Below are 13063 nucleotides of genomic sequence, written 5' to 3'. Positions count from 1 at the left end.
TCTCTGCAGTCAGGGATTGAGACCCTGAATCTCCATTTTCATTCCGCCCTTCCTTTCCACATGTCTCTCCACCACATGCAGGCAAGTAAGGAATCCTAACGGGTCCCCACCTGATGAAACTCATTCACAATTTCTTGTTTCAAGAATGGAAAGTATCATTTCTGGAGGTTTTGGGGGTTTATTTTTAATTGGCCCATGTTCCCCATTTCTTCACTGGAGGCTGTGTAGGTTCTGCTAGTCCTGACATCCGAGAGCCTCCATGGACACATCTGCCAGGACTGTGGGCTGTGAGCTTGCGCCTTTGAGCCCCCTCCGGGGCAGCCCTGCAACACCTCTGAGCCATGTGCCCTCATCGGGGCAGCGGAGCTCGGCACTGTGGAGTGCCCACCGAATTGGTTGTTATTTGAGGGAGTCCTACATTGACATTAACTAAGGACCTCAAGAATTGGATCCTTCCTGCAGCCTCCTCTTTTTTTTTTTTTTTAACGCTTTAGAAAAATGAGGCATTGAGGGTTGTCCAATGCCACAGAGGAGTTACTGGGAAAATCTGGAAGGCAGATCTGTGCCCCAATCCCAATACCCTCTCTGGCTTTTTGGGCAGAAGCGTTCGTTGCTTTCTGTGAATGAAACATTATGTAAGTGGTGGAGAAAGTGAAAGGTTAGGAGCAGAAAAGGAGATAGGGGTTTTTTTATTTGTTTTTGGTTTTTTGGGGTTTTTGGGTTTGTTTTTGTTTTTTATAACCAAACAACAAGAAATGTGTAGAGCATGACTGTCCAAACTTGGAAAAATGTGAATCCAACGCAATAAAACATTCAGACCAAATTGTGGTACTTTTGGCTTCTACTCCTGGCTCTGCCATCATGTGCCTTTGGGTTAAAAAACAAAATCACCTCCCTGGCACTTTGCTTCTGCCTTTTCAAGAGAGGAATGAAATAATACCGAATGCCTTTTTAAATTTTTCATTAGAAATACGGTATTTCTGTTCCCAGAGGATTAAGTACCATAGAGGATAGTTCAGCCGTACAACTTCTCCCTCAGTAAGGTCTTTTAAGGGTTAATAAAGACAGGGTGTGCTGGTATTTGCACACCTCTTTAAAAAGAGAAGTTCCCTATGTGGACTCATTTGCACACCTCTTTAAAAAGAGAAGTTCCCTATGTGGACTCACGGAGGCGTACCTGAGCACTGCTTCCTTAACCACCCACCATTTGTCCTGTTCAATGTGCACGCCCAGAGAGCCGTTAATAGTCATGTGTAATGTGTTTTGGAGTGCAGTGTATTGCTCTTTTCTGAAACTTTTTTCCCTTTCTTTCTTTTTTTTTTGTCAACTTTCTGCATTGGCAGAGCATCTTGGGATTGAATTTATGGGTATGAACCAATCATCATTCCTTTTAGCCTGCAGAATTTAGAACCTATGAGCTGAAATCTTTTCCCTTCCTATTCTTACCTTCCAGTTCCTAACTAATTTCCTTTTCCTTCAGAAGGGATCATACAGCTATAACAATGATTTCTCTGCTTCCAATCTATGATTAGTTTACCGAAATGTCACTGAGTGCAGCAGTTTCTAGATTCCCACACTTCACTTAGAGTTTAAAAATCACATCACCTGCTGCAAAGTCACATATAGCCCACGTTCCTTGACCCTCTGATTGGATCTGACCAGGCTGTTATTTCAGAGCGGGCGGGTGAATTGGGGGGGCAGGGGATGGGGGGGTAAGTCGGAGAGGTGCTTAAGGCTATGGGAGGAACCAAACCAGGCCTGAGAGAACAAAAGAAGCTCTAAATGCATCAGCTTACAAACACACCACATCTTAGGCAGATGAAAATGTGACATACACTGTAAAAAATCACCCACTTGATACAGTAACATAGAAAGCCCTTATACTGCAACATGATATTGTATCCACAGACTCTGATTTTCTGGGGAGATCCAGGCCCTCCTCTAGTCAACTTCATTATCTTAGGAGCAAGGAAATAGAAAACAGAAAAAAAATACACCCAGTGCTATTTTAGGTGGAAATTCTAGTGCTAATGGAATTAACCTTGAGTCGCTTAGATTATCCAGACCAGTAATCAAAGAGAAACGTTCACACTGTAAACATTAAATAGTATCTCTTATGAGCCTATGAATCTGGGGCATAGTCCCTTTGAAGGCCTTTGTCCTAAATAATTTGGAGACCAGGCCAGTCTTGGGAGTAGAGGGAAGCCATTCTGTCATCCCAGAGGCTCCCTGAACACCTCCTGCAGTGCTGGAATGTCAGCAAAGCGAGGTCCTGATTAGCAGCTGGTGCTGATGATGTCATGCAATGAGGGTGCCCTGCAGCATAGCTGCTACCCTCTTTGGATGAGAGCATCACAGTCCACACCTAATCTACGTTCCATAATTCCTGTAAAATAAGGCTGTTGTATGTTCTGTCTGTGACAGGGATAGAAACTCAACCAATTGCCCTATCCCCCCCCCCAAAAAAAAAAAACTTTGAAGAGAAACAATTCATTCGTTGAGAAAACCCCTGCTTACATGTGAGTGATCCTTTGCACATGAGAGAACATCTCGCAAGAGTGAGAAGCACGAGAGTTCCCACCAACGCCGCTCAGGTGGCAGGTTATCTACTTGACGAGAGGGATCTGTTCAGATCACCTCCCTCAGGATAAAAATTGTCCCACTACTAAAAAGGCTTACCTGACTTTCCTGCAGGGAGGAATAAAATCTACCATCACCTCCTTCTTTTCCTTAATAGCATCTCTCCCATTTTAATCACTTTAGGGTCTAACTAGAATTTAATATTTCTATTCCCAGACAATGAGGTAGGGCAATGGGTAGTTCAGATATAGGACTTCTCCTTCAGCGTGATCTGAAGGGTTAGGAAAGATACATGGTGCTGGCATCGGCGTACCTCTTAAAGGCGCACAGTCCAGAGACTCCATAGACCCACGACAGCCAGTGTACTAAGCCAGAACGTTCCCCTTAAGGAAAAGCAGACCTTAAAGGTCAATTAACACTGAGAAAGACAAGGCTTCTGTCTCTTAGCCTGGCTAGATCAGACTGGAAAACATGTTTGATCTGATTGACTTCAATGCATCCAGCCAAACCATAGAGTAAAGACTCGGAAGCATTTCCATTCATTACGGCAGATCTGCCAACTGGACTGACAGATTCTTTTTTTCAGCACTGCCTCTAATTTGCTCTTGCCCTACTGACCCTGTCACACTAGGGGAAAAAAAAAAAAATAAGGGGAACGGGGGGTGAAAAGAACCCATTGTTTATATGATTATTCATCAAGTAGTTTTAACACATTCGTAATGTGGTGGGGGGGATCCCCTGATCTAGTACACCACTGGAAAGTGAAATATAAATGAAGATGAGAAACATAGAATGTATTCAGTAAATGCTGTTGTGAATACAGAATCTTAATCCTACATCTGTATTCTAAGGGCCTTGTCTTTCATTGGTTCATTTTAGCACTTTGGCTTTATACCCTTTGGTCTTCACTGAGCTTGCCTTTTTATTTCCGTGACCAATTTCACTGGAAAAACGTGTGTCTTCCCACATAAACTGGGCAGAGCGGTGAGTCAGCATGCCACTTTTGCTGACAACCTGAGGTCGATCTATTCTTTTATGATTAGCAACCACCAACAATCTTGTCAACGGAATCCCCAGGGAGTACCCAGGATGCCCTTTCCCCCTTCAGTCCTTAGATACATCCCATTTTTGTAGTTGTCCGAAGTAACTTCCCAGCTTTTTCTAAAGATGGGGTGTTAAGATGCCAGAGGTACCAAGCCCTCACCCTTTCAAAAGAAGCCAAGAGAGTGAGCGAAAGAGGGCACGGTAAAGCAGGGGTTTCATTTTCGTGGCAATGATACTTGAACGTGGCTGTTTCTGAACCAACCAGTCACACCCAGAGGAGCCCTGCAACCCCCAGGCCCCTCCAGAAGGGACTGGGGGGGTGGGGGCGGGGGGGGCACCGTCTCTCCTTCTTAGATTATCGCTAAAAACCGATCCACAGGCCAGGTCTCCGAGGAGACCCCTTGTCACAGATTACCACCTTGTCAAATGTGATTCCCTGTCCTGGGGCTCTGGGGGAGGGGAGGCGGCAGACACAGCAATTAACACAGAAGCATTCACATTCCACATCCTCAGCTGACTTTCTCGGCACAAAGATACGTGACCCCACTCTATGTCTCCTGGGTCATTGTCGCACTGCGATGCACCAGCTGCTTTGCTTCCTAATTGTGGCTTCCACATGACGGCCAGCCTAGGGTAGGCGTTATGCTGTATGGGGTCACCCTTCCGACTTCGCACCCACCCTCTCTTTCCACCCAGCATTTCCTCCCTCTGCTTTTCTTTTGTTTGTTTATTTTTCCTCCCTTAGTATCAGGCATGCTGTGCCAGGGACTTCAGATGGCTCCTTCACTTTTAATCTTGTTTTCCCTCCCCACCTGCCTTCCTCCCTCTCTCCGTCATTCTGTCAGTCTGTCTGTCCTCTGGGTTTGTTATTTTCCCCCTCCCACTTCCCACCCTTTTAGTTTGTTTTTGTATAATTTCTGCAGCATTCTAGTCTTTTACCCACTGACTTCTATTCTCCTTCTCCTGTTAATAATCAGTGCTATATTAATTTGATTTGACAATGTTCCTGACCTGTTAACTGGAATTTGATTACCATGGGCTTGGCTTGTAGGAAATGTTTTGTTTAATGATAAGGTCTACTGTATCACAGAAATTAAAATGCACTTTTTCATTTCAAGAAAACTTCCTGCGACTCGCCCTCTTTCAGTAAAGAAAATTGAAAATGTTCCCTAAGGCCCCATGTTGATGTCCAGATAAGAGACCTCAATTTATATAATACCCCCCAGTTTTTGACCAGCTTATTAATCAATTTGGCAAGTTCAGCTTACAATGTTTATGACGTACCAGTCTGAGTTCTCTTTGTCAGTGAACTTGTGAATGTCCTCCAATAAATGTAATTAGACTGGTTGGAGGCTCAGTTCCTAAGAGATCAGGTTCGCCATTAAATCTGCCAATCTCGAGAAGAGCCTGACCTACCAAAGTATAATCAAGGGATCCCTCCCCAAAACGGATTTGCAAATAGGAAGACTTCCATGAATAAAAGACCGGTTGCATTTAAGAACCCAAAGTTCTAAGCATCACCTCGTGTGACCTCCTTGAGCTGACATGCCAAGCCCTCATGCCAAGCCCTCACGATAGGGCTGTACAATCTAGTCCAAGTCACATATCCCGTGTGCTAGTGGCTTCTTTACACACATCAATTAGGTTTCTAAGTACAGTCGGTGAATTGATAATAATTGTCCTTCAAAGGACAAATCTCCATCTTGGCCCCGGACTATCCTACCCACCACATTGGATTTTCTCTGATACGGTGCCCTGCTCTCCCCACCGTGGCACTTATAACATGTTCACATGTTACCTTTAAATTGTAGGGATCCTGCCTCGGTATTGTTGCTAACTACAAGTCAAGCTCATGTTTGCAAATGTTTTTGACTTTATTTCTTAAGTTAGAAATGGCTCCTTGTAAAGACCACCGGAATATAAACTGGCTGGGAAATCAAAAGGGATTTGGGAGGGGGGAACAGGGGAGAGACGAGGGCGAGGACTGCCCCAGTGGTTCCAATCCCAGCTCCTTTTATTGGCTTTGATTCCTGTTGCCTTTGCAAGAGTTTTGTTTTTTTTTTCATTAAAAACTACAGTTTTAACTAAATAATTATTTTCTAATTAATGTTTATGATTTGCCAGTTTAATGCATATATATATATATATATATTTGTAGCTTTTAAGTAAAGTAATTTAATAGTGTAATTTTTTATTGCAAATGGCCCCAGCTGCCTTAGCTATTTAAGCTCAGAGTATAACGCAGAGTATGCTGTACCTTAAGTATGTCTGCAGAACTGATGAATTGTCACATATTTACTTTCTTATGAACATGGACAGTGCCATGCCGCATGCCAACTATTCAGTTAAGTCCTGGCGAGTGTAAGGGGGCTTTGGTGACATCTGCTCTCATCCCTTTCCAGAAGCGGAGGAACTCTACCAGAAGAGAGTACTGACCATCACCGGCATCTGCATCGCCCTGCTTGTGGTCGGCATCATGTGTGTGGTGGCCTACTGCAAAACCAAGTAAACCTTCCTCCTCCATGCCTCTCTCTCCTTAGCACAGAGAAGACGGCTTAGCCAGCCCAGGGCTCTGCAGAGAGCATTTGCAACAGCCTAGTCTTGAAAAGCAGGAGTGGGGAGGCAGGGGGGCGTTTCTCCTCATTTTTTCCTCTAAGTAAGCTCTTTTGAGGACTTTTTCTATAACTAGAAAGCTTTGCCTATTTGTGTGAAAGGGTTCAGAAGACCTGTGGTCATTGGTTATGACCTGTGACCTGGGAAAGTGTTGGAGGGACGGGCTTGTGGGGCAGGAATCTGTGGACGAGGGTGGGCCCACCACATCCTGAGAGGACAATGGTAGGCACCCAAGGTGTGCCTGTCATGTCACCGGTGAAATCGTGTCCCACTCTGCACTCAGACTTAGGAGCTAAAGGAAACACTTGGCAATGGTGGCAGTGAAGGTTTTTAAAACATTACTGCAATGATTTGCCTGTTCCCTCTAATGAGCTTACCAGTTCAAATGCTCTCAAAGTGTGGGATGTACAAAAGGAATCTCATGGCAGGAGAATCAAGCAAATCTTGGTTTGAAAGAAAAGGAAACATTAAAGCAGATTTGTGTTCAGTGTCTCTGGTCCCTTAAGCTGGGTCCATAACACAAACATAATACAAACACAATTACCGTGTGACCCAAATTCCCTTCACTTTTCTCTCTTACATAGAACTTCTGCTTCAAATAATGTTAACAGTTTTGTTTCATTTTGTTGCCTCATCACATAAACTCTGACCAGTTGTGGGGGCGGATATTATCATGATCTGAATGTTGCTTGAGGAACAAAGACAGTATGTTTTAAGCCTAAAATTAAGGGGACGGATGGCATTTTCTTAATACCCCTGATTTCATGGGTTGCCAGGATTGCATAAGCGATAGAGATAAGCCTTCCTGGAATCTACCTTCTGAGTCTTATTAGATTCAATCTCAGTATTTGAATATCCATTACCTAGTTCTACCAAAAAAAAAAAAAAGTGATGCTAGAGTAAGATCATGTTATAACTGTGCTAAATCTATGGGCAAATTATGTACCTAGCTGCTCTCATGTACAATGCCATTCATGCACACCCACCATGTAGAAGGTACAGATTCAAAACTAACCTCGTCTCCTTCAGAGACACACAGACAAAATTATGAACAAACTCAGCCTTATCAATCGCATGGCAAAAATTGGTACCTAAGACAAATGGCCACCTGTAAGACTCGGACAAAGATGGATTGATCGCGAAAGTTGGCGTTTAAGCCAAATATCAACTTGATTTATCTTGTCTTCTTTTTTTTCCCCCTATCTCTCAGCAATCCAGTTAGATTTCTGTAAGAATCCCCACCCCAGCTCCTTAAACGTATTCACTAAGACTGTATGACTCCATCTCTGTCCATAGGCAGATTCCAAGACAGTGGCATATCCTCCGCCAATCTCCTACCTGGCTTCCGTGTTGGTAGAATCAAGAGTGGATTGTACCAAGAAATGTAAATGATAGAAAAAAAATAAATCTTCCCTTTTTCATATCCAGGAAACAACGGAAAAAGCTACATGACCGTCTTCGGCAGAGTCTGCGGTCTGAACGCAACAACATGGTGAACATAGCAAACGGACCTCACCACCCCAACCCGCCCCCTGAGAACGTCCAGCTGGTGAATGTATGTTGAGTCTGGCCAGTGGAAAAGCTCAGCATCTCTCCTCCGTTCAGGCACCTTGACGTTTATTTTCTAAAGCTCTTAGGCTCTTAGCTACTGTCATTAATCACCATGGCTTCCAGGAATCCAGGGTTTCACCAGGACAAAATAATGGGAACATTTTTTAAAGTGGATTTGGTTACTGTAAGACCAGCACATTTCCTCTCATAAAGTGTTCATTAAGGGGTTGGAATAATAATATTGGGTTTGTTCTACAGGGAGGGCCTAACTGGAAGAAAGAAAAGAAAAACACATAGAAAAATAATGAAATTAATGATCCCAGAACCAGAAGGAATTTTTTTTTTTCATGATTTGAAAATGAAGGCTCCTCCAGTGTCTGACAACCAAGTACTGATAACCGAGCTAAGGGCTTCAGAGTGACTTTTATTAGAGGCATCTCCCAGGACCTGATGATTTACTGATTCTGATTTACAAAGGAAGAAGTTAGGGCATGCAAGGGCGAAGTGACTTACCGAACTCCCTTCTCAGTAGCAAAAGTGGGAGAACATAATGCTTTCTTGTTCCGTGACTCTTTCTACCTGAAGTCAAACTCTCCAGATTAAATATATCTTTAATGACTCAAATATTCTGTTTAAAATTTACCAAGAACTTGGCTTTTAAATATAACTAGGTCATAGAATATTACATTCTGGAGAGTCTTTGGATGTGATCTTTCAAACCTCCCCTTTTTACAGATGAGGGCCGGAGCTGGACTCAGCTTCCCTGGCTTTTAAAGTCATCATTCTCCCTATTCCACTGTAATTTTTCCTGTTCTCTGCATTTCCTTCAGGTGTTTGGCTTTTTATAGGCAAATCTTGAACGTTACATTGCGTTACTTTTTTTTGTATCCTATAGAAAAAATATATTTGTGGAGCAAATGTATCCTAGACCCAAGTTCAGAGTTGCTGGTTAGTCAGCTGGCAGCAAGTCTTGTAGCAAGGACCTTCCAGAGAGGAATAACATGCTGATACTTTAGTTCCTTTGGCTGCTTCCCTCCCCTTACCAGTGTTCATTAGAATGTTCTGCACAGTTGATAAATGCATTCAGTCCATGCAGACACACCTACAATCTGTCACTATGTCTGTTATAATATATAGGAAGCAGAATGGCTGTTCGCATTCCAATTATCTCGCAGGCTGTGTTACTTTGGGCTTTATTTAATCTGTCTAAACCCCATTTCTTCATTAGGATAGCAGGCCTAAAAATAACACCTACTCCAAAAAGTCCTATGAGCATTAAACAAGGCAATCCATATAAAACACTTAGCCCAGTGACATGCAGTGTGTGGTCAATAATTGTTAAATATTATTTTCATTAGACTCACCAAGCTTCCATTGTCTTTCAAGGACCAAGAGGGAGACGGTCCACAGTCTAGAAAGAGCTCATGAATCATGACCTCCCCATCTTTTCCTTAAAGCAAGTGAACCGCACGTCCCAGAAAGAGCTACATGGGCTAGCCTTTCCACTAAGAGAACCAACTAGAGTTTGAAGCATAATTCAAGTTCTATATTTTTGGGGTTTCCATAAATACATCAGGTTCTTTTACAGCCCACGGCCCCTTGCTTATAAAGTGCCCACTTCACCTGAGAGTACTCCTTTCCATGCCTTTTTCCGTTTCTCAATTCAGTTTGGTGTAAAATGAACAGCATTTCAAACACAACTTCAAAATGTATCTCTTTCACTGATTGAAGGCTTGTGCCTTCAATAGCTTGTGCGATTTGGTGATGAAATTAAGTAGAATCTACTTGTGCTATATATAGGCCTTCTGTATATTGTGTGCTTTGTCAAGATGTGTGACCTTAACAGCTTCTCTAAGTCCTTCAGTTCTCTCAGTGGCCTTGTTAGCCTTACCACGGACAACAAGTTGAAAATTTCAGTGCTATCATCAGGGCAGCATGGGCCCTTGGAAACTGAAAAAGAAAAGTAGATCTAAACTACAGAGATTGTAAAAAAATTTTAAAATTAAAAAAATATATATCCTCTCCTGACTTGAAATTTGGGATAAGACAAACCATCTCTATGCTTTTGTTTCCTTCAGCCGTCTGTTAATCTTCTTCACCCACAACAACTATGATAAACACGAACATGGGGCAGAGATTTATCTTGAATTCCACCCGCATTATTGGTTGGAAATAAGATAGAAGACCTAGGCCTGTTTCTGATAGGATGCAGTTAAGATCGCAGAACCCACACTATGTGTGCCTCCAAAGGATGCTTCATTAATTTCATGTACTGAATTGAAAGGCCATATAGCCAGAAGGGGACTTGCCATCTGACCATTGGCGAAATAGAATGTATCATGAAGTATATGTAGGAGAGCAGGTTTTGTGTGTGATGATGATGATGTTCCTGTTTTGATTAATAGGAATCTTCAAGTTGTGTCTCTTTGTTTATCCAGCAATACGTATCTAAAAATGTCATCTCTAGTGAGCATATTGTTGAGCGAGAAGCGGAGACATCGTTTTCTACCAGTCACTACACCTCAACAGCTCACCACTCCACCACCGTTACCCAGACTCCCAGCCACAGGTATGAGAATGAAAACCATTGCAGGGCACTACTCCACGAGAGAACTTCTAGACCTTGCCTTTTGCTCTCACTGCCTAAGAAAGGAACAGGAGACACATAGGAGGCAAGGACGTATAGCAAAATGTATGATTCGGGACAAAAATGGACTTTGGACATCAAGTGACTCTGCCATTTAATTGCTGTTTAAATCACAGCCTCCCATTTTTTCAGTACTGAAAGTAAAAATAATACCTACTCACAGGATTGTTGTTCCCCATTTTAGAGATTGTCTTTATTCATGCCTGACTACTCACTGCATTGCTACAATAGAAAATATCTGTCCTAGATGCTCTATAGTAATTAGAAGTTCACCCCTTCCTGTGACTGGGCTGCCCTTGGAAATGTCCAACAGCTGAACTTAACCTTGGGGATTCCCGTGTGAGAGCATGCTACCAAGGGCAACACGGGGCTGCCCAGTGTAGCTCATGGGCCAAGTATCTCCTTAACCTAAGCCACTCAAGAACAGAGAGATTGTAAGAACACTTAGTACACACTGACATTTGGTAAATATGTGTTGAATGAACGAAGAAGTAAACAAACTCTATCCTTACAAAGCCAAACAAAATCAAGATCCTCTCTAGAGCAAGTAATACTAATTCTATTCTGAGATGAGTAACGTTGTCATCAAAGGCTGATAGACCTAAGCGGAATAGTTACCAGATCACTTCCTTTCATTTTCATTTTTGCAGATCCTTAAAAAATACATATGTATCTCTCTTTGCCTCTCCCACTTCCCCTCCAGCTGGAGCAATGGGCACACTGAAAGCATCCTTTCGGAAAGTCACTCTGTAATCATGATGTCGTCAGTAGAAAACAGCAGACACACCAGCCCAACCGGGGGCCCACGAGGACGACTTAATGGCTTGGGAGGCCCTCGCGAATGTAACAGCTTCCTCAGGCATGCTAGAGAAACCCCTGACTCCTACCGAGACTCTCCTCATAGTGAAAGGTAAAACCGAAGGGTAAAACTACCACAGAGGAGAAAGCACCCCAGTAGCAGAATCCCCATGAGCACCTGTGGTCTCTCCTACAGAACTCTGCTCCAACGAGACTAAGGGGCGGCAGTTGCCCCTTCCAGTTCCCTAGTTGATGAAGTCATCTTTTTGTTTGACTGAACTCCTTTCTTCTGAGCTGCTCGCATTGTCCCTGGCGGGCGACAGATTCTTATGGAGCGGGACTCATTTGAACGTGTCCGGGGCAGCTAACCCAGAGGTCGCAGCTCTGACCTGAGGCTCACACCCACTCTGAGCCTCTGTTCTCTCGGTTGTAACTTTAGAGAGATGGCACCAGTGTTCAAGAAGGACCCTTCTATAATTCGAATTTGCCGCATTACCCGAATTCCCGGTCTAGCTGGTCTTGTGAACTCGGGTGTTAACTTTTTCTTACCTTCCAGCCTCTGTTAAATCAAATCAAGGGCTGTGTCATTGCGGACTCTCATGGGGAACTGCTTGCGTTCCACCATATAGTTTCCCTTTTACAAAATTCGAAAAGAAGGGACGAGTAAATCTTTTGTATGCTGCCAACGCAGTCTTCGCAGAGGGGTGTCAAAGCAGATATTGCTCTATTCCAGAATGTTCTGGCTTTCTTCTGGGGATACCGCATTGGGTTACCGGGGGGGGGGGGGGGGGCGCAAGGGTTATAGACAAGGTAAAATCAAAATCAGAGGGAAGGAAAGTAAGAGACGCTTCATAGGAATACTGAATTCATAGATTCTCTTTATTCATTTTCACTTAAATTGGGAGAGAGTTATAGCCAACCAGCATTTGTGGCAGTATCAGGAAGTTGTTACTTGTTTGTTTTCAAATCCAGAGGGATACTGCCTGTTTGTTTACTGTATGATGAGCTCAGTGTAATCCTTGACCACTTGCTGAAAGGTTTACGTGATGTCCATTCCATACCTAGTTACGTGGGTAGGGATAATGCTAATGGACCCTTTCCACTCATGGACTGGCTGGGAAGTCCTTGAAGTAATGAAGTAATGAAGGATGACTGGTTCTGGGCCAGCAGGTCCTGGAGAGCTTGCTGTTCTCTTCTTCGAGGGTCTTTACCCCAAAATGGTATTTCAGAGCCTTTTGGAATGAAAGGTTGCTCTGTCATTCATCTGTGAAAATGTAGGCATGGTCCCAAACTGGTTTAAAAACCTCAGTCTTAAATTCATATAATTGTATCTTTACATATTGAGAAACTCTATCTTAATCCAGTCTTTTTTGGGACCGGAGAAAGAGGCGAGGGATCAGTTCTGTCTTCATCACTCCATGTGATATTTCTCTCGAAAGGCTGACATTTTCCTGCCGTGGTAGGCTTCCGTGCACACCACAAATACTATCTAGGACCGCAGAATCCACCTGAACCTTGAGAGCTTGGAGAGAAAAGATGAATCACCTTTATGTGTTGGCTGAATCTGGATTAGTACTTCTCAGAGAGCTTAATTTAAGTATCCCCAGAACAGAAGTTGGAGCCTCGAGCCCCAAGTATTTCCATCTCTAAACACCTTCCTGTTTTAGACATAGCTAGACCTCACATCCGTATGACTCTGAATCATGGCAGAAGAGCAGGAAAGTTAATGGGTTTCCTGTTCCTGTTAACTAGAGTTCGAATAACGGTGTCCTGTGTCATCACAGGTCTTGTCAAATTAGACTCTGTGAATGCCAACGTGAAGAAAAGAGT

The 13063-nt window shown here is 43.3% G+C and overlaps 1 protein-coding gene across 6 annotated transcripts in view; it reads left to right on the top strand.

The window, feature by feature from the left end:
• The window catches only part of NRG1 (neuregulin 1), a 1114604-nt gene that overhangs the window by 1096385 nt on the left and 5156 nt on the right, over positions 1-13063 (top strand). For 3 of the 6 annotated variants that reach the window (XM_044225410.1, XM_044225412.1, XM_044225414.1), the window contains 5 exons: positions 1344-1367; positions 6027-6129; positions 7666-7792; positions 10227-10357; positions 11139-11345. In XM_044225410.1, coding sequence (XP_044081345.1) covers positions 1344-1367; positions 6027-6129; positions 7666-7792; positions 10227-10357; positions 11139-11345 — 592 coding nt within the window. Of the gene's footprint in view, positions 1-1343; positions 1368-6026; positions 6130-7665; positions 7793-10193; positions 10358-11138; positions 11346-13063 lie in introns of all 6 variants that reach the window. The other 3 variants (XM_044225413.1, XM_044225415.1, XM_044225411.1) reach the window with 2 other exon arrangements.

Source organism: Neovison vison, chromosome 11, assembly GCF_020171115.1.
Source record: "Neovison vison isolate M4711 chromosome 11, ASM_NN_V1, whole genome shotgun sequence".
Classification (NCBI taxonomy): domain Eukaryota; kingdom Metazoa; phylum Chordata; class Mammalia; order Carnivora; family Mustelidae; genus Neogale; species Neogale vison.
Note: the sequence above shows the minus strand (reverse complement) of the source record. Positions and strands in the feature narration are given on the sequence as shown.